The following is a 24020-nucleotide window of genomic DNA, read 5'->3' on the forward strand; positions in this document are numbered from 1 at the left end:
GTTGGGTATTTTATTCAATGCTGAAAATACCAATCTTAGTCTAAGTTTAATCAAAGACATGAGGCTGATGGGAAATAAAACCTGTCCTAAGTAGTTGTAAAAATTATGCAAGACAAGTAATGTGAAAAGATTACCAGGAAAAGACATTTATTTTCTCAGCCCAGGTGACAAAACTGAAAAAAGGTCCAAAACACAGACAAAATCCTGAACACACAGTACTTCTTCAAATTAATACCACTTTTAAAACTAGCAAAACTATCAGTTACTGCATAGGCCTCATATTGATCTCAGGAGTGGTCAGAATTGCACATGTTGAGAGCGAGAACAAGAGTGAGGTTCAGCTGAAGCTAGCATTATTGCAGACAGTTACATATATTCTACCTAGTAAAAAAAAAAAATCCTTGGTAAACTAGAAAAGCTCCAAAAATGGCAAAGATACACATGCCAAATGGAAAGCTAGCATGCATTTTTTTGTTGAATGCATAATTATGCTAAGCAGCCAATTAGAAAAACCATCAACAGTACATACAAATACATAATACACAAAATAAATGCCAGGGCTTGTAAATTGTAGCTTATAGCTGCTCAGCAACGGGGTCCCAAAGGCTAATATCTGCAGCAAGAAGGCTATGCTACTGTTGTGCTCTGTGGCCTATTTGACTAGAGGTTGAACTTGTGGCCTGAGAGCTCAAAGGGCCCTGGTTCATGGGAAAGGCAGCTCCTGCAGGAAGAAAGGCTCAACCACAATTTCAAATCAGTAGTTTCCTTCTGACTCTGCCAGCTGCACAGTCCCTCAGAATTCTCTCATGGCCTCTGCAGTCTATCTGACTAGCAGATTAAAAGGGTGGTAGGTTTTGATGCTTTAAGTCAGAGTCTCTGTTATCTTGAACTTCAGGAGTCCATTATCAGATTCCAGCTAAAATAAAGTTTACATTGCTGGCAGCTGTCAAGTTCAACTTGCAAACTTTGACCCTTTCTTCTACAAGAGGAATGTACCCAGTGAGGCAGAGAGAGCAAAGGACTGTGCATCGAACACAAACCAAATGGTATCTTCCAGCATGTACAAGTTGTTTCTCAAGAGACTCAGCCAGCCTCTTCAGTGGTGCATGACGGGAGGATGAGAAACAACAGTCATAAACTGAAGCAAGAGGTTCTGCCTGGATATAAGGAAAAGCTTTTCCATCATGAGGGCAGCGAAGCACTGCAATATGTTAACAGAGAGGTTACGTGGTCTCCAGCCCTGGAGATTTTCAAGCTTGGAACTGATAAAACACTGCAACCTGGGCTGACCTTGGAGCTCACCCTGCTTTGAGCAGGAGTTTGGACTAGAGACCTCCTGAGTTCTCTTCCAACCCTATGATCTTATGATTGTGTGATGTTCTTCCATTCATTACAATCCCCTGCCCTGGGGAGCTGCTCGCCATCAAGTGAAAGAATATGATTTACTGACTCCAGCTGTGAGAGTTGGCTGCTCTGCTCTACCACGGTGCTGTCTGTAGTCCAGCAGCACATCTCAAACTGCTCATATAAGCAGAGATGAGCACAGGTCTCATCCTAAAGATGCTGACTACAAGCGATTGCTCTGTCTCAGCTAAATCAACCCCTGGAGAGCTGTCAACAGCATCTTAATTTAGAAACTACACTGCCAGGTCAACACACTTTCCAGCCAAAGTAACATTGACATTGCTGGTTTCATCATGGCAAGGGTTCATTTTAATACAAGTATAATTTCTACCTCTACCACGTATGGGTATGCTTTAATTTCATTTGATTTAGACTCTTAGTGCATAGGATGGTCATTGTATGAATTTGTGATCATATTATAGAAAGTACTTTCTTCAAAAAATACTGTTTGTTTCTCATTTCACCTCCAGATTCTTTAATGTAATTGCTCAAATTGGAAAGGATGCTCTAAGCAGTGCCAGTGTGCCAGTCAGGTCCCTCCCCTTGCTTACTAAATAATTCTAAAGCTCTTGTCTTGTAATTAACTCATCTGCTGCAGTACATAAACCAATGGCTCGGTGAGCTTGTCTGCAGTAACTGTCAAAGCCAAATGAACGTTTGCAAGGAGCTGTCTGGAATTAGGATCTTAGTTCTTCCAAGTATTAATTACAGCATATTTAGAAAATAAAAGAACTGAAAGTTGATTATAGTAAACAACTCTGCTAATGGCCCTCTCTAGCTGAACACATCTGTAGTTACATGAACAACTGGCTCATGTTACATGATCAATAAACTGTAAATCCAACATACTTAGTTGATCTTGGTTTCTGTTCCCGTTAACATTTTTTTTCCACTTAATTCAACAGTCTTTGTTGGCCAATTCCTATGGAATAATCCCAAAGCTTGAGAGCCAAAACAGCTCATCTGGTCAACAGCACTTGGCAGTGTTAAGAGTGAATTTCAACTCACTGTAAAAGTCCAAAAAAAAAAAAGTTTTTTACGTTGTTTGACGTTATACTTCGCTGAAGGAGAATTAGCACACCAATCTTATCTTGACTTCTTGTATAAGAAAGGATTTCACACTCAGGGCTTGAGTTAGCTAATAGCTGTGTCCCTGAGATACCCTGGCAGATCTAACAAAAATCACAGATGCTTAAAAAACAGTTATTCCTGTATCTGGCCCCTCATTGTCTGCCTTTCCTTAGTAGACTGTTTCAGAGCATATACCTCCTTGCTCATGTGGCTAGTTCAGACTGCTTTTCGAACTCTAAGAATCAATGGGCTGGAAACGTTTCTCAGTGCAGCTACAAAGTTTGCAAGAACGTATGAACAGACAGTGCTTTTAATGCATATTATTTATTTAACATTGTTCCCACTTGTCTGGTAGGAACTAGATGTCTTCATCTGCTGGTACATGTTAGTTGGCCTGGTTTTGTTCATAAATGTGAAACATGACCCTTGCTTCTTTGTATCATCCTAGTGTATGAGTCACGGGAATAGACATTTCTCAGTGCATACATAACTATTCTTTCATTTTTTGCTTTTTGCTTATAACCCATAATTCTAGTGACACATACAGGATATGGACAGTTGCATATGCATCCATGCATATGTTTTGACATATGGCTTGTACAGCTGACTACAAATCATGTAGCTTCAGTAATTCGCTCCATAGGCTTTGCCCTTTGCTGTCCAGTAATGACACCAGCCACTTCTGCCTGGAATGGTCTTTGAGGAACTGAAGGGTGCAGTGGCATAGAAGACTGACAATAAGAAATGATTTTGGGAAAAGAATGATATTATCAGACTTTTTGTAGAAGTTCATGAAGACTAAAAAGTATCTTTATTTTAAATTTAAAAACTGATCAAGAACTTCAGAATGGGTCACAATATGTCTAAATTCTAGATGCTGCCATGTCTAAATTAGGGCTTGCAGAACTAGACACCTGTGCTTCCTTCCTCACAGAAATGAAGGAGTCTGAGGTTTACACTTTCAAGTGCAGACAGCTTGCCACAGAATACCTGTCATGCTGTCATTATTGCCACCTGCTGTCTGTCTTTCCCTCTCAGCAAGTCCCAGATACAGACACAGATGTCTTAGCAGCTCTTGAAGAAGTTGTTGAACAGGCACAAGTTGCAGCCCAGTATATTGAGGAAAAACAGAATGAGTGCTGGCTTGCTGCAACAATTTTATAAATTGTGTTGGTTTTCTGTAGTGGAGTCAGTAACATCCAAGGTGATGCTGGATAAGCTAAGGATAAGAATCACATTGGCTGTCTCAAGAGAAGTCAGCACCAGCATTAGGCTTCTCAGAATGGAGATCAGAAAAGCTTCGTGCTTACAAGTGAGTGGGGAAACACCCCCACCGACAGCATGGGGCGTAATGTCTTTGACCTCAAATCTGTTTGATAAATGTCTGGGTTAGGGCTTGGGGAAAGACCTGGACTGAGTCCATCTGAGGATCATCTTCTCTCAAAAATTAAGTAAAGCTCCATTTGCTTTTAAAATTCAACTGCTACAGATTGTGGTTTGCACTGAACAAAGATGGCTCAAAAAGCAGACCCAAATCTGGGAGAAGGTACTGGACAGTTTGAATCCCACCTTATCAAAATATCACAAACTGTTGTGTTACAATCAGCCTTACAGGTGCTTCCTCTCTCTGGGACAGTTAGCCTTGAATTTTTTGTGCACAGGGGAACAGAGTCAATAGGAGAGAGAGAACTGCTGTCCCTATATCCTATTCCTTGCAGTGGTTCAGGGACAGGCCACAGATTTCTTTTTAAATCGATGTTGCTGTAGTTTACGAGTGTATTTTGTGAGATCCTGGGCCCTGACGTTGTATATTATCTATCAGCTACTGCCAAAAAGGGCCCTAATTAAACTTCAATAAAACAATGCTATGGTTAGACCAGAAATTAAAAAATTATGTCTTCTAGGATGAGAGAAAAACTTGCTGAGGAAGCTTACAGGTCATTTAGGGAAAGATCTCAACAATTTTGGAGTTTGGTGCTTCAGTTCTGGATACAGCCTCCTTAGCAACAGAAAAATACTTTGTGTATCCACTTGGTCAACAGAAACAGTCTATTGCTGCCCCCCTCTGCATGGCGGATTTGTGTTATCATTCCCTTGATTGCCGCAGACGAAATCCTCTAGGTTAGCCTAACTGATGATCTAAACTAACCTGACCAATTTTTTCAGAGGTGGATCCTCCATTGGCAAAAGGAGCAGTGGAGCAGCCAGCAATGTCTCCCATCAGCACAACTAGATTTGGGGGAGGACACATCTCCATGGTTCACAAAAGTGTGAAAATAACTGAGCAATAACTCTAAAAGCATTTCCCATTATCTGGGAAACTGGATTATTTTATGAGAAAGATCAACAGCTAATTAAAATAATGACTTAATTACAGCAACTTGCCTAGAGGGCTTTAATGTGAAGAGTAGAAATCCTTATGAATAAATGAGGTCTTATGGAAAAAAAAAAACCTACCATGACACTGAAATCCATCAGATCACAGCCTGCCTTCTAAGACATGGTGGAGGCCTTAGCTGAAATGGCAGACCAAATTTCACAAAGTATTTGCTGTGCAAGAGGTTAGTAATCCTCTAGCGGCAGCGTGTCCGAAGAAGGCATCTGATTTTCTCTGTCTGACCTCGGTTGTCCCATTGTAGTCTTCTGAGCAGACTGTCATAAGAGGAAGCTGCACACCAAAGTCAGAAGTACAGACTCTACTAAGATGGTAATAATTTGGTATCCTTTTAAATCAAGGACATGATGAATTTTCTTTGCTTCTAATTGTCTTCATATTAAAAATACCTTGATATGGACGAGGCATGGCAGGGATAGATTTTGGATAAAAGAATAAAAATAGGTCTTCATCTCAAAGACATGCTTTGTGAGATGATTGTATGTCTGACAAGATATATTGCCTTGTTTTTACTTGGGTGACTAGAAGGCTTCTTGCTTAATTTTATTTGCAAACAGCTGCAAGACTCAGCCTGTGAGGAGAAGAACGTCGTGGATGAGTATTCTGGGCTGGCTGCCCAAAACTTGTTATGATCATTATACATCCATCACACAGTATGTGACAGTTTTCCCGCCTTCATATGTGATTCTCTGTGTAAAAGGAGAGCTGAAAGGGCTACCTTGGAGTATAATTATGCAACACCAAGGTAGGTAATAAAAGGTCAACAACAAAATTAGAAACTAATAGAAACAGGAAATGACTTCTGGTTTCCCAATGCACTATGAGTAGTGCTATAATCATCAAGCTAAAAAATTCAAAGCTCTGAAAATAAATCCAGTGGTTAACAATTCTTAAAATACAAAGCTGAGTTAAAACATGAAACTTTTTTACTCTCACTTCAGAAGTTATCTAAAGCCTGAGCTCTCGGAACAGAGTACATTACCTTGTTAATATTGCTCAATGCGTTCCACTTGGGTATATTATTTGCAAAAAACCCCTCTTTATAAATTTTGTTTTCTTTGTAATAATCCTCCTAGTGTTTTTAAATGCTCCATTTCTAAGGCTCCTGCAAACTGTCATACTCTTTGTTGATGATCATGTTGTTGCTATTTATGCTACTTCTTTCAGTGTTTCTGCTGCGGCCTGCACCGTGAAGGCTGCAATGGAAATCTGCCTCTTGACTTCTTCCCAGGCTTCACGTTGATCAGCTTTGGTTTTAATGTCAAACATGGCATCATAGATCCCTGGGAATGATTCTCCTGCATACTTGTTATGGCTACTTGGAGCAAAGATAATATGTCTGTAGGGAAGTTGAGGAAAAAAAATAACAATATTCCACATTAGGAAAATAAAACATTATTTTCTGAATAAAACTAATCCGTTTCTATACTATCTGTTAAATTCTCGACATTGAAGGTGTAAATAAATAAGATTAGTGAGCAATAACACCTATAATCTATGAAGCAAGAAAATAACGTGTGGAATTATTGCATGTGAATTCCAGAGCTTTATAGCTAACAAGATTTGTGATAAAGTTGACTGAAGTATGTTCCTTTCCCTTATTTTAGATGAAATGGAAAGATTAAAAAAAGCCAGCTTCTTTTCTCCCAGATACACACTCTCCAAGAGATACAGGCATGCTTTGAGGTAGAAAAGCTGGTGCTTTAACAAGAGACTGTTCTCAACAGATTTTTAATCAGAAGCTACGAGGAGTACAAAGACGATCTTAAGTTCTCTTTCTACAGTTACTTTTTAGTGGAACTTCTTAGTGGAAAGATTACTGTTCTGAATTATGCAGAGTGGTAAAAGGACCAAAAAGCTAGACTTGATCTGACTATTCTGCCTCTCAAACAAGATTTAGCTCTTGAACTGGATGAGAGAACTACTGAATTCACTTCACTGCTGTTGAAGTACTGCCCTCTACACTGGATTTGCTAGCATGACTGCTCTGCTATAATCAATCAGATTGTAGATACTTCAATTATATTCTATTTTACTTTCAAATAATAACAACAACTTCAGAAAGATCCTTTACCACTGAAATTACTTGAACTGAGTTCAGGGCCAAACGTTTACATTTGTTTAGAAGCCCACTGAAATCAATGGAAATGAGTTTACTGACTTGAATTGGCTTCCAGTAAGGCTTTTATACATTCTACATAGTGTATCTCACTGATTGTTTTCCCTTTTCAATCTTATTTGTCCTGTTTAATTGACTTCTACCCTGTTGAATAAAATCATTACAATTCCATTTAGAGACCTGTAAATTTTAAAGGAATTCTCATAGGGTACTCCACACAGAAAGTGAAAAATAAGCCTTTCTTACCTATAGAATGGCCTGCCAGGTAATCCAAGAGGATCGATGAAAGCCCTTTCTAGAAACATGAGCTGATCATTTAGTGATCTGACAGCAATTAGGCTAAAAAGAAAACAAAGGACTAAGTCAGCTGTTAGTGTTTGGCCCACTCTCATCCCGTGCCCCAACGTACACAGCTCTGGATTTTCAAAGGACATTAGATCCAAGTTGTTGAACTTAAAGTGTAGTCCACAGAGGACAGCCCATGCCATCTGCACAACAGAATTATGCTGATCTGTACTGTGAGACAGCCTAGTTTGTAACCTGAAAGTCTCTTAAAACTGCTTTTACAGGCCAAGGAATAGTGTCAAAGACGACAGACTTTCAGGTATTTTCTCTCATTTTGCACCTTATTCCTGTATCTCCTTTTCATTAGGATGCTTAGGCAGACCATTCTCTTCTTTTGTACCACAGTTTTCTAAAGACACTATTTTCCGCAAAGCCAGCCAGCAGCAAATTACTTCAATAAAATGACATTTATTTTTATGTAAAACAACAACATCTGAGAAACAGGAACCTTGTGATGTTAGAATAATCTTTTGAATCATCCGAGAATTGTGGTTTTTGATGGCAGTCTGTAAATTCCCTGGAGCAGAGACCATCTGTATCTGTGTGCTCTGAATAGCTTTGAGCATACCACTGATGCTTAACAAATAAAATAACTGTGAAGAAGATTATACTGAATATATGTGGATTTGGTAGTTCACATCCAAAGTAGCTTACTGTAGGGCTTCAGAGGCACTCACCAAGAAAAAATGGTTACATTTCTATCACTGTTAAGCCTGGAGTAACTCAACTACTGTCAGAGAAACAGTTTCAAGTTTACATTGGTGTAGATGGAAACTGAAACTGGTTCACCAAATTACAGCTTAGATTTAGGCCATCCATCAATGAAGCCATTTTGAATGCGTCAGATACATGTCATATGTCATAGATGTCATATTTTACATAAGAAATTATTGTTAACTCATTTATCCTGAAAGTTGCTGCCATTAAAAAGATGGCTTTTATTCTCACTTACTCTTCTGTAAGGATAAGCATATGGCTAAATTAGATTCTTCCCGAGAAATGTAACATACACATATGTATATACAAAAGGAAGTTTGGTTTCTCATTCTGGGCATGGCCTACAAAGAATAAATTAAGCCATGTGCACATTAGGCCTTGTGGCATAGGTGGTGCACAGAGTTTTAGGAAAGCTCACCAAAAAGCTTGCCACAACTACAGTCATGGTACAGCTATTATTTTTTTTTTTCATTAAGTGGTACCAGTATCTTGAAAACTAGAGTGCTGGCAAACAATGACCACAAGTCAACATTTGTTCTTTAATGATAATCCAGTGACAAAATCCTAGGATATGTTTCTACTTGAAGGAAGTTACACACCTGAGCTGGCTCTGTTTGTGCTAACCAGCACTCTAGTCACATCCATGTATCATCCTAGCACTGTTCCTCAACTAAAACCCATCAAGAATTGACACTAACTAGCTTGGACACTTTTGAAGCTAACATGGCTAAATTCCCAGGCTCTGCGGTGTTTCTGATGCCCACTAATTCAACGTTTCTATACTTTGTTTCTTAGAGTAACCAGATCCTTAAAGAGAAGAACCCATAAGGACTCATAATAAAAGAAATGACTGACAGTCATTTGTCACCCAGGTTGTTCAGAGGACTAAATGCAAGTGAAGACTATGCCCTCTGAGCCCAGAGGACTACATGGAATATTTGACTGGAAGGAAGAAAGAGTTAAACTTACTTGTTGAAATCTATTTGTTGCAGCCTTTCATGAAAGCTAGCAGCAACTTCTGTAAAATTCTTCACGGCTGAAAAGAGAGCATCTGTAGGGAGCAGGAAGGAAGCATTTAACTTCAAATCCTGAAGGAATCATTTAACCAATCAAATTCTTCAGATTAAATCTTTATCTTTCACTGTGATCATGATCTGTCAATTCTTACAGAATAAAATCAGATGACCCCACAATCCTACATTACAAACTATGTAATTCTGTGTGAAAACTTGCCTTGGAGACAATATTGACAAAAATTGTTTGTTTGCTACTTGAAGAATGTACAGAAATATAGAAAACTAGAGCATGGATTGCCAGAACCAGACTGTTCAGGTAGGTCCAGGATTTTATAAATCCCAACCACCTGTGTTTTACTTGTACGTCCCTCCACACATACAGAGATCTGAGAAAGACTGAGAGTATATGGTGTGTGTGAGCGTGTGTGCGCAGGCACATGTACCTAGTGTTGGTCATCAGCAACCAAGTCCTCAACTGAATAAATAAAGGCTTCTCAGGAAGGAGGCATATTGCAAATCCCTATAACATGAAATAGAATTTCACATGCCAGTACAAGATCCCTATTGTGGCATCAGGATGAACCATTCCTGCCTGACCAATTCCCGAGGCAAACTTCTCATGGTGCTTCACTTGCCAACATGTGCCCATAAACTGAAACAAGAAAAGTTCTGGCTGGATATGAGGAGAATATTTTTCACCCTGAGAACAGTCAAGCACTGTGGCCCAGAGAGGTTCTGCAGTCTCTGTCCTGGGAGTTTTTCAAGACCAGATGAGATAAAGCTCTGAGCAACCTGGTCTGACCTCAGAGCTGACCCTGCCTTGGGCAGGTTGACCTAGAGACCTCCTATGCTCCTATGATCAGTGTTGGACAGAGAATTATCCAACACCATAAGCTGCAAAGTAGTGTCATCTTTTTTTAGGGACCAAGACAAAGATATCTTGTTGACAACATTGGTGAACCATGCACACATCAAAGAGCACACGACTGTATTAGTTCTATTTCACAGTGGAAGAGTCTCTATACACACATGCTAGTGACAAAATATTCAAATTTCAAATTACTGGAGGGTGTGGCTCTTGTTTTATTTACTGTTCATACAGCACACGGTAAATACCAGGTCACGGCTAAGACATACACTAAGATAAGGCACTGCTAGCATTAGCAGAGGAGTGTGATGGAAGACTGTACGTACCAAAGGATACATTGTATGTTGCCAGTTCCTCTTCATGATTTCTTGACAAATTATAGATGATGTGAGCATAGTTGCTCACAGCTGATGCATAATCTCTACAGTCGAAAGGAAGCACAACGGAGCTGGCCAATTCAAACACCAGCCCTCCCCGTACCTGAGCTACTGTCAGATGATTCTTGAAAGTGGGATCATAAAACCTCTCCACAATTTCATAGGTTTCATAGACACTGTGGTAAACTGGATAGCTGCTATATTTTTCTACATTCTGAAACAAACAAACCCAAACAAAACCATTATTCAGCTGTGGATACTTCAGCTTTGCTTGAAAACCTTTTCTATGGGATTCAAGGCACTGTAAAGTTAAGTGTTCAGGTCACACGAATCCTAGGTAGCCACTACAGAGAGTCAAATGAGAAGAATGGCTCAGCGGTGGCTCTCTTAGACATCAGCCTATGAGGAGATGAACAGTCATTTGGAGATGCCTCTCTCCACTGACCATGTACAGAGCCTAAAGAAGGTAGCTAAGAACAGACACATAACTTCTAATTGGCTAAATAAAGGTAAGATTGCCCTTCCTCTCTTTGCTTGGAGATCAACAGTCATTTCTGTTGTGTCTTTGGATATGCCTTTTCAGAGGAAAAGACCACACTGAATAGATTACTCCTTGTATTTCTCAGTTAGTCTCATCTCACAGCATGCTCCAGAGTCAAACCCGTATTCTCCATAAGACATGAACCATTTTGAATTCAAAGCTTCGTAAGTTATTACAAACCATTCAAAGCCATCACAAGCCACTCATAAGCTTTCATCAGCCACAGGTAATTTTGAGCACATCCATTTACCCTGAGCAAAGTTCCTTTTGTCCAATTGATACCAAGTTGACCATTCCTATTTATTAAATAGTTGTGTTATAGTAGCACACAGAGCTCTAGTAATGAACTGGGACTCCACTCTGACACACTAAACTGAATTCCTCCAAAAAGCTGGCAGCCTAAATGGCTCAATTACAGGTGACATTATTCCGGCAGTTACAGGGGAGACAAAATTACAAAGACACAGACTTACCCAATTTTTACTGTAACGTGCTCTGCCCGAAGCAATGCCAAGACGTTGGAAAAAGACTTCAAAGTCATTGCCAGAACCCAGTTTATTTATTCTTTTTAACAAGAAAGAGGAAAGCGCCTTGAGTGACAATACTTAAAGTATAATTATAGTTTTCTTCCAAGTACTGTGGCAATTATTGCAGTCACAGTCACTACGGTCTTCCCCTAGTATGCTCTTTCTGTTGATATACCATGAATTGCCTATGACCCCTATATCACATGCACCTCACCAGTTGCATTCTTGGAGGAGCAGAGTCATCATTCTCAGGGTCAGAGAAATCAAACTCTCAAGAGGAGAATTTAATTCACCAACTTTAATCATTAGTAAGACCCAGTGACCTTCCTCCTGCTGAACTTCCACTATCCCAAGCTCTCAACTCAGAAAAATCACAACAGTACCAGCATGGGACCACGGAATAGAATCCACCTTTGAGATTCTATAGAGAAACTCCGGTAAATTGGAAGGACAGTGTTGTAAAAACCTGCCTGGTGTGCTCCCCAGCCACGCAAACTCAGAGGGGAAGACAGTGCACAGGAAAGCTGCTGTGTGCGTATCTTCTGTGCCTGCCGCTGGCTTGTGCGTACTACTCTTATTTATCTAAACACACTTGACTTTTTATATATAAACCCTCCTGTCCATGCTACAAAGACAAGTTCGCAAAGCTGTTGTATAATAGCGCATCAGCTGCAAACAATAAAACTCTGAAATTTATACCAGCTGAGAATCACACCATTTCTTTCAGGCGTTCCGTTTTTCAAGTGGATGTTTCTTTAAAACCCACACTCTACAAGTTATGACAACTTTTGGTGTATTTTTTTTTTTTTTTTGTCACTGACCTGGGGACCTCTTTGTATTCTCTTGATGGATTTTTTTCATACCAGCTCTCATAAAGAGATTTTCCTTCAAACCCCTCATCAGGACTTGGTATCTAGAAAAAGTATAGTGTACAAAAAGACAAAGGGTACAATTTTAAATGTTACCAACACAACAAATCTACAGTCTGTCACCACGTAAAGCCTATGGCTTAGGGCACTGAATAAGTCACAGTCTTAAGTCCCTCAATCTTTCTGCATTTCTATTTTAACATTTAAATACATAGTAATTTCCAAAGGAATAGTTTATTTGCTAAAAACAGGTAACTCTAGATGGAAGAAAACACAGGGAAAGTAAAACATTTCAAGTCAGTATTTACAATCTGATATTTCTTTTTGAGATTTTCAGCCATTTAATTTAAATATTCAACAGAAAAAATCCCTCACAAAACCAAAACTTTTTATTTTGCTTTGGCAGAAAACCTCAATTTTGTCTTGGTTTAATTCAAAACTGTTTCTACCTTGGTTTAGTTCACAAAAATTATTTTCATGGATGTAGCAGTAACCTTAGAAGGACAAAGCGTGCAGTACTTGGTGTTCATGTCATCATAGCTGCTACAAATCATGATAATCCCAAAGCTCATCTCTATCACTCTTTTCAGACCACCCTCCAGATTACTGAGCAGGTAATACACTGTGGGTATGTTTTCATCTTTCCTTTTTATTGATGGGCTGCTGAGGATTTATTATCTTTAATCTATTAAAGATCATTAATATCTATTTTATTATCTATATCTACTATCTAAGAATTACTCCACAATAGGAATCAAAATAAAACTAATATTTTTGCTTTTTTGGTCATGAAGCTAATTGTTCATAGAACAGTATTAACACTTTTTGTCACAGATTAATTTTGGAGGGGATCACACAGGACCTGATCAGCATTCTCTTCAGACACCAGCTACCAACAAACTGTGGTTACACACATTCATCAGCCTTTGTTGCCGCTTCCCAGCTGGAGGAAGGGTTATGCAACCATGTTTACTGCCATTTTGGTCAATGTTTTAACAATGGCTCTTGGTGCCCAGACGGAGGCTCAGCTGACCTGATTTTCTGACCATTCTGAACACCTTCACTTAGCACCGGTTACCATGGGAACTGCAGGTGATCAGCTCTTCTGCAGTTCAGGACAGAAATAACTTATTTTGGGCACCTAATTTTAACAGTTAAATTTTATTTGTTGCATTTCAATGGCCAGAAGATTATTATACTGAATTATTGTGTTTCCTCTATTTTTGTACCAGTCTAATGCCAGCTTCCAAGAGATAACAAATTATTGACCCTGGAAAAGACAGATGACTGAATATATACAGCAGATGAAGACAGATATAGTAGATTCACAGAATATATACAATAGTTGAATGTATATATAGATATAAAACACAGAAGACTAATTAAATGTTCATGCTTTAATACAGACGAACAGGAAAAAAACCCAGAAATAAAAAGCTCTTAGTGCCAGCCTCTCAGACCCACTCTCACAGCAAAACATCTTACAACTAAGATGGTGAGGCTATTACCTGAAAAAGGTCCCTACCTTTTAATTTTGTGTGCCACACAAATATGTGTGAAAGCATCATGGTCAGAGCCAACTAATATCTCACAGGGCACACTGATGGCGGCCACATGGACCAAACCTGTCACATCATGCTAAAAACAACGCTGTAGCACGCCTGATTTCTTCCCCTGCCTAAGGAGAGTCAGTCTCCCACTACCGTGGGCATCCTAGTAACTGGACCAGGCAGACAAGTTTGTGCTTGTCCTCTGGCTCATGGCATGTTTTTATTCTTCTGTGCTTAAAAGGAATACCTGCCCAGGAGGAGTGGAAAACTCCCCCAGTCTTGAATAGCTAATGATTTAAAGGTATACACTTGAGATCACTTTGCCACTCCTGGGAAAAAGCTCCAGTTACTTAGCTATTGACTTAAAGGGGGTACTGCAGTTAGAAAAGAAAGAAAGATCTGACACCGTATTTTATACACAGAGCTCCATCCAGTAAGTGAGCACTGAACATGCTGGCTAAAATCTTCAAGTGATATTACCTCTTTAGTCAGACTGTACACCAGTCTGTACATCAGTGGTGTGCAATCCACTCGTAGTGTGTAGTTTCCTAAAAAACAGGAAAAACTATTTATCCAAAGAAGCAAATTCTGCTCAGCTGAAACCTCATGCCATAATTTGTTAATAAGAAAGGGACTAAAGAGCTACACTCTCTACAAGGAACCAGCCGATTCTTGCTGTAGACGAGTTCACTTCCCATGATCTTGGCAGTGCATTTGTATTGGTTGGGATGAGTTACAGCCCAGCTTCAGAAGCAACGCTTAAAAGCTTTTCTTATGTCCCTATGTTTATTACACGTTGTAAGAGGAGAAGCTGACTCTAAAGAGTTGCCATAGAACTATGGACAGGGGCACAACACTTGTCCCTTTTCATGACATCCCAAATAGTGTAACTACTGTAATGGACTTCTTCCCTGAAGCATCAGGAATATCTGAAGGATAATTTATGATTCTGGGTCACAGTTTTCACAGAATCACAGAATCCCAGGTTGGAAGGGACCTCAGGGATCATCTAGTCCAACCTTTCTGGGAAAAGCACAGTCTAGACAAGATGGCCCAGCACCCTGTCCAGACAACTCTTAAAGGTGTCCAACATGGCCGAGCCAACCACTTCCCTGGGGAGATTATTCCAATCGTTGACTGTCCTCACTGTGAAAATTTTCCCTCTGATGTCCAATCGGAATCTTCCCAAGAGCAATTTGTGTCCAGAGCAATTTTTCTCCAGTATCTACTTGCAAAGTAATGTGACATTATCATGTAGAAGCTTTCATAAATCTCCAAGCCAAAACACCTCCCAGTCATCTGTATATAGCATCACTCTTCTTGTAAAACACATGTCAAAACTGTGTACCTTCGATGGAGGAATCTGCATTGATATAAGCCACTCCTCGTGTTTGCAATACTTTGGCATTTTCCTACAAAAAGGAATAGAGGAGGAAAATGCTGAGGAACCCTTTTTTCCTCAGAACTATTTTCCCATTCACAGAAGCGACAGCTGCTTGAGGGAAAGGAGCTGCAAGGAGCCATATATTCTTGGTAGTTCAAAAGCAAACTTCAGAGAGAGAGAGAGAGAGAGAGAGAGAGAGAGAGAGAGAGAGAGAGAGAGAGAGAGAGAGAGAGAGAGAGAGAGAGTGTGTGTGTGTGTATAATGAAGAGAGAGAGAGGGAAGTGTTGCTTTTTGGTACAGATTTCTCAAAAGATCTGCCACTGTGAAAACAGCTCTTTGAACACTATTGGTTTACCTCAGCCCACTCTGTCGATCCTAACAAACCAAATTCCTCTGCATCCCAGCTTGCAAATATCACTGTTCTCCTTGGCCTCCATCCTGCAGTAAACGAACATGAAAACTGTATTACAGAAATGCAGACTGCTTGTTACATGCTAACTAATGTGAAAACAAATGTCATTTTTGGGGGGCTCATCTTTCATCCTTATCTGTGGGGAAAGGTGTGTTTAAGGAACTTTAACACCAACTTCTTCACTAATCTGATAATGGTTTTCTAATTTTGTAGCAATCTCACTTCTGCTTCAATATTGTACCAAATAAGGTATTCTTTTTCTTCTCTCAGCCTTAATCGCAAGAAAATTTTCTAAAATTCAGAACTCTGAACAAGGAAAAATAATGTGCTTGCGCACAAATTCTTGAAAGAAAGATTTTCTACTCTTCTTGCTCATTCAGGTAGACATTGTATACCAGTGTCTACTTTGACAGAAAAGTGTTTGGCATGTTTTCATAACTATTCCTGAATTTCTTTGACCTGTCTCCCAAATGCCAGTTTTCAAAACCTAAGGAATTCCCTTTAACTTTGACAGATCACCTTCAAAACAAAGATCTTTCACTTGAAATTCTGCATTTGATTTAAATGCAGGCCAAATGGAACAGGCTTTATTGTCCTGCCTCTGTATCTTTGCCCAAAGTTTTCTTTGAGGCTACTGGAACCTTCTCATCTTTTGCTCCCTTTTCCATTTTACTTCCCCCGCCCCAGCTTACATTCCAAAGATAGTTTCCCCTGATATCCAGTAACTCGAGGGAATGGACAGAAAACTAAATGTCAGTGAGTTTTAAGTGTAATGGGTAGGCAAAGAAAGCTCCTCTAGCACAGTACTTCAGTTACGTCAGAGCTTCTTTCCATGGGACGTCAGCTGTCTCCATGCTTTCCGTGGGAGACAGCATTTGGTCTGAGAACAGCAGAAACTTGGTACAGTTGACATTTGTTCCTATTCTCATCTAACTAGGCATGAGGTGTTTTTAACCATTACCTCCTACTATGTTTGCACAGCTCATTCTCTGCATTACACAGACATGTTTTATTTATTCTTGGGTCTGTCCCCAAACTACAGTCAAGTGATGAGAAGGCTCTCAGTGTTGCCCCGATGAAGCCTTGATCAGCCCACCACTGTATCAATTTTGAAACTGAACCACTGAAACATCCAGTCTGACCAGCCTCAAATACACAGTAATCAATTGTATCTAAATGTCATATTTATTTCAGTATCCCCAATTTTGTGCTTTGTTGTCCTTTACGTGTACTTTCTCTTGAGCAGAAGTACCTCACATATACCAAGGTTGTAACTGGAACTAATTAACAGCTGCAGAGCAGCGTGCTTATTTGAGACATCAATGAGATACACATCTTTAATTCTAAGCATACGCTTAAATCCCAGAGAAATCAATGGGCATTGCTGAGAGCAGTGGTTTTGCTGTGCTTTATTCTTTCATTACATTACCTTTCCTTTTCAGTTTTCCAAAGCTCCTCACAATCTCGTGAACCACAGCTGCCCCACTCTGAGGATCAATGCCACCAAATACCCACGAGTCGCGGTGGCCTCCCAGGATGACATATCTGTCTAGAGAAATTAATTATGGAGACTGACTTAGAAAAATAGTTTTCCTGCCATAGAGCTGTTAATTGGAAGCAATATCTAAATTTCCATGTAGGTGTCAGGCAACAAAGCTTAACAGTTTATAATATACATGATAGAAAAGCGAAAGACATTTTAAATCTCCAAAGACATTTTTCTGCATTTTCACCCAGTGGTAAAGAATTTGTCAAACACAGTAGCTTGATCCCATAAGACTTAAAACCTCCTGAATTCCATGATGTTACCTCTATTATTAGAAATACTGCAGATTTCCTCTGAACAGAGAAGCATCTTTCCATATTTTACAACAGTATGTTTCACGGTAAAGCTGACCCACTACTTATATTTGTACAGCCCACCAACTCACAACATTACTGCGTGCTCAATGAGTATTTCTCTCAATATGTACAGTCAGTCATAAAAAGGGTTGCCCAAATCATGACAAAAATGTGCTTAATAAGATCAAAGTCAGACTACATCTCTGTGCTACTATAATATGGTTACCAGTTGTGTTTCAGGCAACAGGGAATGCTGCAATTACAAGTTAAATGATGTTATCGTCATCCCAGGAATGTCTCTATATATGTTTTTTCAGAGTGTAAAATCACACTGTTTGCAAGTGACTGTAAAACAGCCGAGAAGTCAGTGGTGGTGGATATGATGTCTTCAGATGGAATGCAAAATCCATTGCCGTGCTAGTAGGAAAGAATATCCACTGACGTATATTATTTCAATTGTGAAGTTACTTGCCTGAAGACAAATATTTCTCTCTTGGTTATGACTCCCTCTTGAAAATCAGCATTTACAGTGAAAGTGCTAGCATACCCTGAACCATACGAAAGCTGGTGCAGTAAATATTTCAACAGCAATGATCATGTAGTGCAATATTTCAGAAAAAACTATGTTCCTCATTTCCTCCTTTTAACTATGAAGTGCATGTAGAGGTCGCTGCATGCTCACATTACACTGAAGATAAATGACTTTACCTGGTTCCACTGTGCCTCTGATGGTACCAATCACATTGTAAATCCTTGTTATTTCGTTGTGGCTGCGAACGTGCATCTTCACCTTTCTAGGTTATTGGGAAGAAGGTCCAAAGAGAAAATCCACCAGATTAGATAATAAAACACCTTGACACCTTTCAGAAGTATACAATATAAATTGTAAGGAAAGCATTTTGGCCAAATTCACCCTCCATTAAACCAAAGTAAGTCTGAAAAAGTGTAGTTTTTCTTGGATTTATACTTGTGGAACTGAGAACAGCACTTAGCCCTTGAAAGCTACGTACTGATATTGATGTCTGTGAGATTTATACAGATAACGGGCTCAGAACTCCAAATTTAAATATTTTTTTACATTTGGAAGAGTGAAAGAAAAATTAAAACCATCTAATGTTAAAAAGGTAAATAGCTCTAATCAGCTAGAGGTTGGTGCAAATCAGAAGTTACTCCATCACAGTCAATACTGAAGCTGCAGCTCAGGCAGCAGAAAATCAGACAACCTGAGGTGCATCAGGAGACCGACTTTGTTTATCTAAACACAGCTGGAGGTGCAACAACTCATCCTCAAGGGCTGCCTGTATGTTTTTGAGATGGACTTTTTCATGTGGTATGAGTAAGACGTAGGGGAAAGTTCAAACAGTTCATATGAAGTCAGTAAAATAACTCAGCCAATATTGAAACACCCAGACTTTAGTCCTAAACTGTAATTACTAAACCAGTTTAAAAACTATCTGAGGGAATAAAAATGACATTGTAGTTAAAGTTTTTTTTCTGGAAAACTTGACTTGTAGGTTAATATTATTTTATATGAGGCAATAGGTAAGACCAGAAGCTGGACCCAAATGAATTAAAAAAAGACAACACACAAATTCAGTTCTCAAAAATAATGTCTCATCAAATAGTTTGTCAAAGGCTAGATGCTTTTCAAATGAAACTGATTCAAGACTAGCTGGAAATGAAAGCAATTCAGTCATATCCATCCAAACAAGATGTAAATCTACTGAAGCTTTGTACTGAATGCATTTCAACCCACAAAACTATCATAATCAAAGGAATGATGCAGATAACCCCAGCTACTCTACCTTCGGTCAAATTCAATTGCCTTACCTGTTTTTCTCTGATTCCAAGCACGCTTTCCTTACCAAACAAAACTGACCTTGTAGAATAATCTGTTGTGAAACCAGGACCAACGTTGTAAGATACATTCAAATTTCCTTTCCAGCTACTATGTGGTGGTGCATATCCTCCCATATTACTATTATGACAAAAAAAAAAAGATCGTTATTAGTTACAGACATCTTACAATAGCACCAAACACAAATGAGGAACCAGGAACCACACTTTGTTAGGTCCCACACACACAGAGACCTCAGTGATGGTCTTTGTCTAAATAATTTATACTATGAGCTTTCACAGGAGAATAATCTGTCTTTTCAGCTACGTTAATATTAGTAAATTTTCACAGAGGAATAGTCCTGGGATTTGAGATCAGCTTGGAATGGCCTACAGCTATCCTGGAAAACAGTGTTGGCCTCCAAAGGTTTTGCATACAAACTGCCTTTTGTCCCTGGAACTTTCTACTGCCTTGAACTGCATTTGCATTTAAATAAGCAGAGAGTAACTTGGACCATTCTAACAGTTTAACAGCACAGGCAGTTGCCTTCTAGTGCCTGTCCCTGGACGCTGTTTAATCTGGTAGCACAGACAGAGTTGATATGTTTCACAGATGCCTAAAACTGGAGAAATATGATCAGTCTAAGTCACCTTTTCTTGTTCCATTGTTAAAGGTGAGATGTTTCTTCTCAGCTAACACAACTGGAAATGCAGTAATTCAGTGGATTGCAATTGCCTATAATCATCCATCTATTCTAAAGGATTTCTATTTTTGACATGAACTTGAGAAACAAAAAAACATTAAAAAGTATGCTGGATGTTCTGGTTCTTATTAGGCAAAATATATTTATTGTAAATGAAAGCACATCCTTTACTGTAAATGCATAGATTTATTTTTTTTTACTCAATATTCAGAGGCATCAGACAGAGCAGAATGATTGCTCATGTGATTTGGATGTAAAATTCTGATTTAAATGTAAAATTGCGATACAAACACACACCCAAGTTTATGTTCACTTATTGCCCTAAACGCGTATCCATGGTACTCTTGCCAACACTGGTATTTCCTGCTCCGTCTCTCTACAGTTGATACAGATGATTACAGCTACATTTTTAGGGGAATGATACGCTTGACAACTCAATCACATCTTCGTTTTTTCAGGGAACTTATTTAGTTTGTTAAGATAACTATGAATTTTAATGCTGTCCTCTGGCAAGCTGGTAGCCTACTTACATGTAGATGTCTACTAAATCCCCTGTAATACCCCAGAGTCTCCCCAGTGGCCTTACATTAACTTGCTAGCATCATTTCATATTTATGCAACATAATACACCTGATGAGAGAAAACACACGCCTTCACTTAACAGAGGACAGTACAGATACTGTCCCATCAAATATGCATGGCAAGTATTTCCTGGGACAAATGAATGACTTCATTTGTGGTCTTATTCACCAGACGGTTATCATGCCAACCTCAAAAATTTTTACCTTTATTCAAGTAAAGAGGCACTTTATACCTTCAGTATACTTGACTGATCATGATACATTACAGATGATCCTTTCCAGATCACTCTGCACATATCTGATATGCAGTAGTAGAGGACATGTTTACGTGACAAACAAAAATACACTATTCCAACAGCTACAGTAGAAGCACAGTGCAAAAGCCCTTCCCCTTTCTTTTCAAATGCTCTCATAACTTTCAAAAAAGTCTGCTTAAAATTTCTCATGTCTCCCATACACTCACCGCAGGAGTGACTCGGCATCATGATAGCCAATGGGATGAACTGGAATTTTTGGGAGACCTACACCACTGGCTTTGTCTAATCGGTAGGTGTATTCTGAAAGCAGAAGACAGATATTTTCATGTTTACAACTCTCAGAAGGAGTTTGTACCGTTCATAGCGCAGTCCTAACACTGGCGTCAGGGATAATCATTTCACTTTCCTTGAAGTCAGGCTGACATTTCTTCAGTGACTTCATTCTTTACCAACACATTTTCAGGGAGACACTAACAAAGATTCTCCCATAGTGTCTGCAGTCATGCATTTAGAAATGGCTGGACATTTTAAAATTCTTTGCTAATTCTTCGTGTTTAAATGCCTTTGGGTAGAAATATTTCTCTCTGTTGGAAGGAACTTTAGACTAAGCCACAGAGAACAAGAGCAAAGAGGGATCCTGTAGTCTGATGCTTGGACTATTCAGCTGGGAACTAAAAAATTTTGCTAGTAGATAAGAGATGCAGATAAAATCTTGTACACTGGGCTAATGAGTATTGTTTTGCTGTTTTCGTGAACAAAATGAAGTCTAGGTTTTGTTCTGACAGAGCTCAAATACAAATTATGGTTTTTCTTTTTTTTTTTTTTTTAAATGAGAATCTCAATTTTCACAGAGTGGAAAAAATGTGATGTTTGCAAGAATAGTCTCCTCCTTAATACAAGATTCACAGGGACCCTTGTCAAGATGAAGCAGACAGGGCTACAGGGCTTCATCTATGAGATTACTGACTCTAGCATAAGGAATCAGAAGTCCTCCTCATGGTCTTCTCCTGCCATGCTGCTGCTGTGAACATGTATCCTCTTCCAGCTCAAGCTGTGCTGGCTAGAGTCAGCTTTCCCCATCGCTTAGGGACTGTTCTTCTTGAGGTGACTGCCTCCCTCAGATATGCTGGCTCAAGTGCTGGCATGAATGGTTCTTAATGCATTTCAGTCAAAATGATCTGGGTGAGGTGTTAAATGAAACAGCTTAGGCAGAACTCAAATAAGCAGCTGAGGAAGGTGATGAACAAGTGGGGAATCTCAGGAGCCTCAGCTGCAGCAAGGTGACATGAGTTGCAACATGGAAGATCTCAGCACTGCCAGTAGGGGCTCTTGTGGAGGGAAAGCAGCCCAAATCCTGCAGAAAGGAGAACTGCAAAAGCAACGACACCTGTAAGCTGTGCAGGCTGGCCCCTAGCTGACTTACTGATGAGAAGCAGAAGGAAAAGACCAGGGCTTCGGCTGTCAAATACTTGTGTCATGATCTCTGGGCTAACTTGGCTATGCCTGTGAAGTTAAGCAGCCCAGCACTGCACTGTGTGGCTCCCTTAACATCCCCTCACTTTCTCTCATGCACCATTTGCAGAACCGGCCTACTGGTGTGAAGCCCAAAGCTGCCTCTTCTGAGCAACAGAAAGATCAAGAAAAAAATGTGTTTTGTTGCACAGGAAAGAACGTTCCCACTACCTTCCCCTGCTTCCTGAAACCAGACCCTCAGGGCATGACTTCTCTAGTGTCACTAACCTTTTGCAGGATAACCTGGCGTCAGAGGATCCCCTGCACCATTCAGGTTCAATACATTTCCACGCTGAGCTCCTCCACCTGGAAGGTTCCAGCCATTTGGATAGGGATCTGCTCCTGGGGCGCAGTAGTCAGCAGGGTCAGAGTACAAGATAACTCCCTTGGCACCTGCCAGTTCAGCATTCTTCACCTGCAAAGCACATCTCCAGTCCCTATCCATAGGGACTTTATAGCTTGACACAAGAGTTCAAGGGGCAAAAGAAAGTATTATAAATTACAAGTGATTATTCCTCAGGGCCTTTTACAGTCCTTGGGCTAAGTAAAGGGTCCATAACTGTCTCATATCATAAAATTTCCTGAAAATATATATTCAGATATCAGGTTCTATATGAAAGTAAGAGGTTTGCTGTTGGCTTGAATTTTAGTTAGGAACTAACTGCAGTAACATGGAAAACATCTTTCACAGTATTACTACATAATCTGAATTTGTATTGTGTCATCCAAATCAATACAATCAACTATTGAAATATACACATCATGGATAGAAATAACTATCACACTGATGCAACCTTATCTTTCAGTTAGCCATGTATTTACCTTATTTACCTAAATTATATCCTAACATATCTCAGGATTCAGACTACACAGAAAGATTATTATTGGAGAACTTGAAACTGTCTTTGGCTGTGAACAAGATTAACTCCAACAAGTGTGTATCTTAGGCTTATTAAAGCAGAAGGACTGACCTGCATCCTGTTTTGATTTTAAAAAGTGTTCTCATGCAACTTTAGTTTGTATAATCCTGGTTGGTGGAGAGCAGGAGAGAGAAAATATATATGTCATTCTGACATCCCAGTCTGTCTAACCGCTAGATAAGACAGTGATTTAGAGTGACTGAGTGACAACTAATCCTCCACAGTTTTAAATTTGGGTATTTTAATTCAGAAATACCATAGCTTTTTTTAGGAAATACAGTACTTGCCTTCATTGTCTACTCTATTCTTGCACACCATTAGGAAGTTGGAAAATCACAGTACAGTTCTCCAAATTTCAACAGGCTACCGAATTCTTCAGTATATAAACAGTCATTAGAAATACTACCATAAGAATTAACATATCGTCTCTTTGTATCAATGAGGGCATGTAATTTCCAAATAACAGGACAACTGCCTCTCTAGATATTAGTAACTCTGAGGTGTTTGTATTTAATTTTAATAAAAGATTCATAGACAACAATACCTTCTTCAGTTTTTAAATCTTTTCCATTCAGATAGTATCTTTAGAAGTGGATTAGCAATTTACTGAAAATATTATCTGACCCAGAATATAAGTTACATGTCACTTTTCACTGGTGAAAACGGTATGTACATAAACCAGTGAGGTACCCACTTAAAAACTCACAGAAGATTAGTCAACAGCATACAATGAGAGCTGGCATTGCAGTGAGGAGATTCAGTGTTTGATACCC

At 39.3% G+C, this 24020-nt stretch overlaps 1 protein-coding gene across 4 annotated transcripts in view; it reads right to left on the minus strand.

Moving 5' to 3' along the window:
* Positions 1-122: 122 nt before the first annotated feature.
* LOC104047012 (putative N-acetylated-alpha-linked acidic dipeptidase) overlaps positions 123-24020 on the minus strand; it is a 34402-nt gene continuing 10504 nt past the window's right edge. For 2 of the 4 annotated variants that reach the window (XM_064441387.1, XM_064441388.1), the window contains 14 exons: positions 22556-22742; positions 21022-21115; positions 19317-19415; positions 18146-18231; positions 17025-17144; positions 15539-15621; positions 15148-15211; positions 14280-14347; positions 12202-12293; positions 11327-11417; positions 10262-10526; positions 9021-9102; positions 7236-7328; positions 123-6209 (listed from right to left, as the gene is read on the minus strand). In XM_064441387.1, the coding sequence (XP_064297457.1) occupies positions 6020-6209; positions 7236-7328; positions 9021-9102; positions 10262-10526; positions 11327-11417; positions 12202-12293; positions 14280-14347; positions 15148-15211; positions 15539-15621; positions 17025-17144; positions 18146-18231; positions 19317-19415; positions 21022-21115; positions 22556-22742 (1614 nt within the window). In that variant the 3' untranslated portion in view covers positions 123-6019. Of the gene's footprint in view, positions 6210-7235; positions 7329-9020; positions 9103-10261; positions 10527-11326; positions 11418-12201; positions 12294-14279; positions 14348-15147; positions 15212-15538; positions 15622-17024; positions 17145-18145; positions 18232-19316; positions 19416-21021; positions 21116-22555; positions 22743-24020 lie in introns of those variants that run through there. The other 2 variants (XM_064441390.1, XR_010371222.1) reach the window with 2 other exon arrangements.

Source organism: Phalacrocorax carbo, chromosome 1 (genome assembly GCF_963921805.1).
Source record: "Phalacrocorax carbo chromosome 1, bPhaCar2.1, whole genome shotgun sequence".
NCBI classification, from domain to species: Eukaryota; Metazoa; Chordata; class Aves; order Suliformes; family Phalacrocoracidae; genus Phalacrocorax; species Phalacrocorax carbo.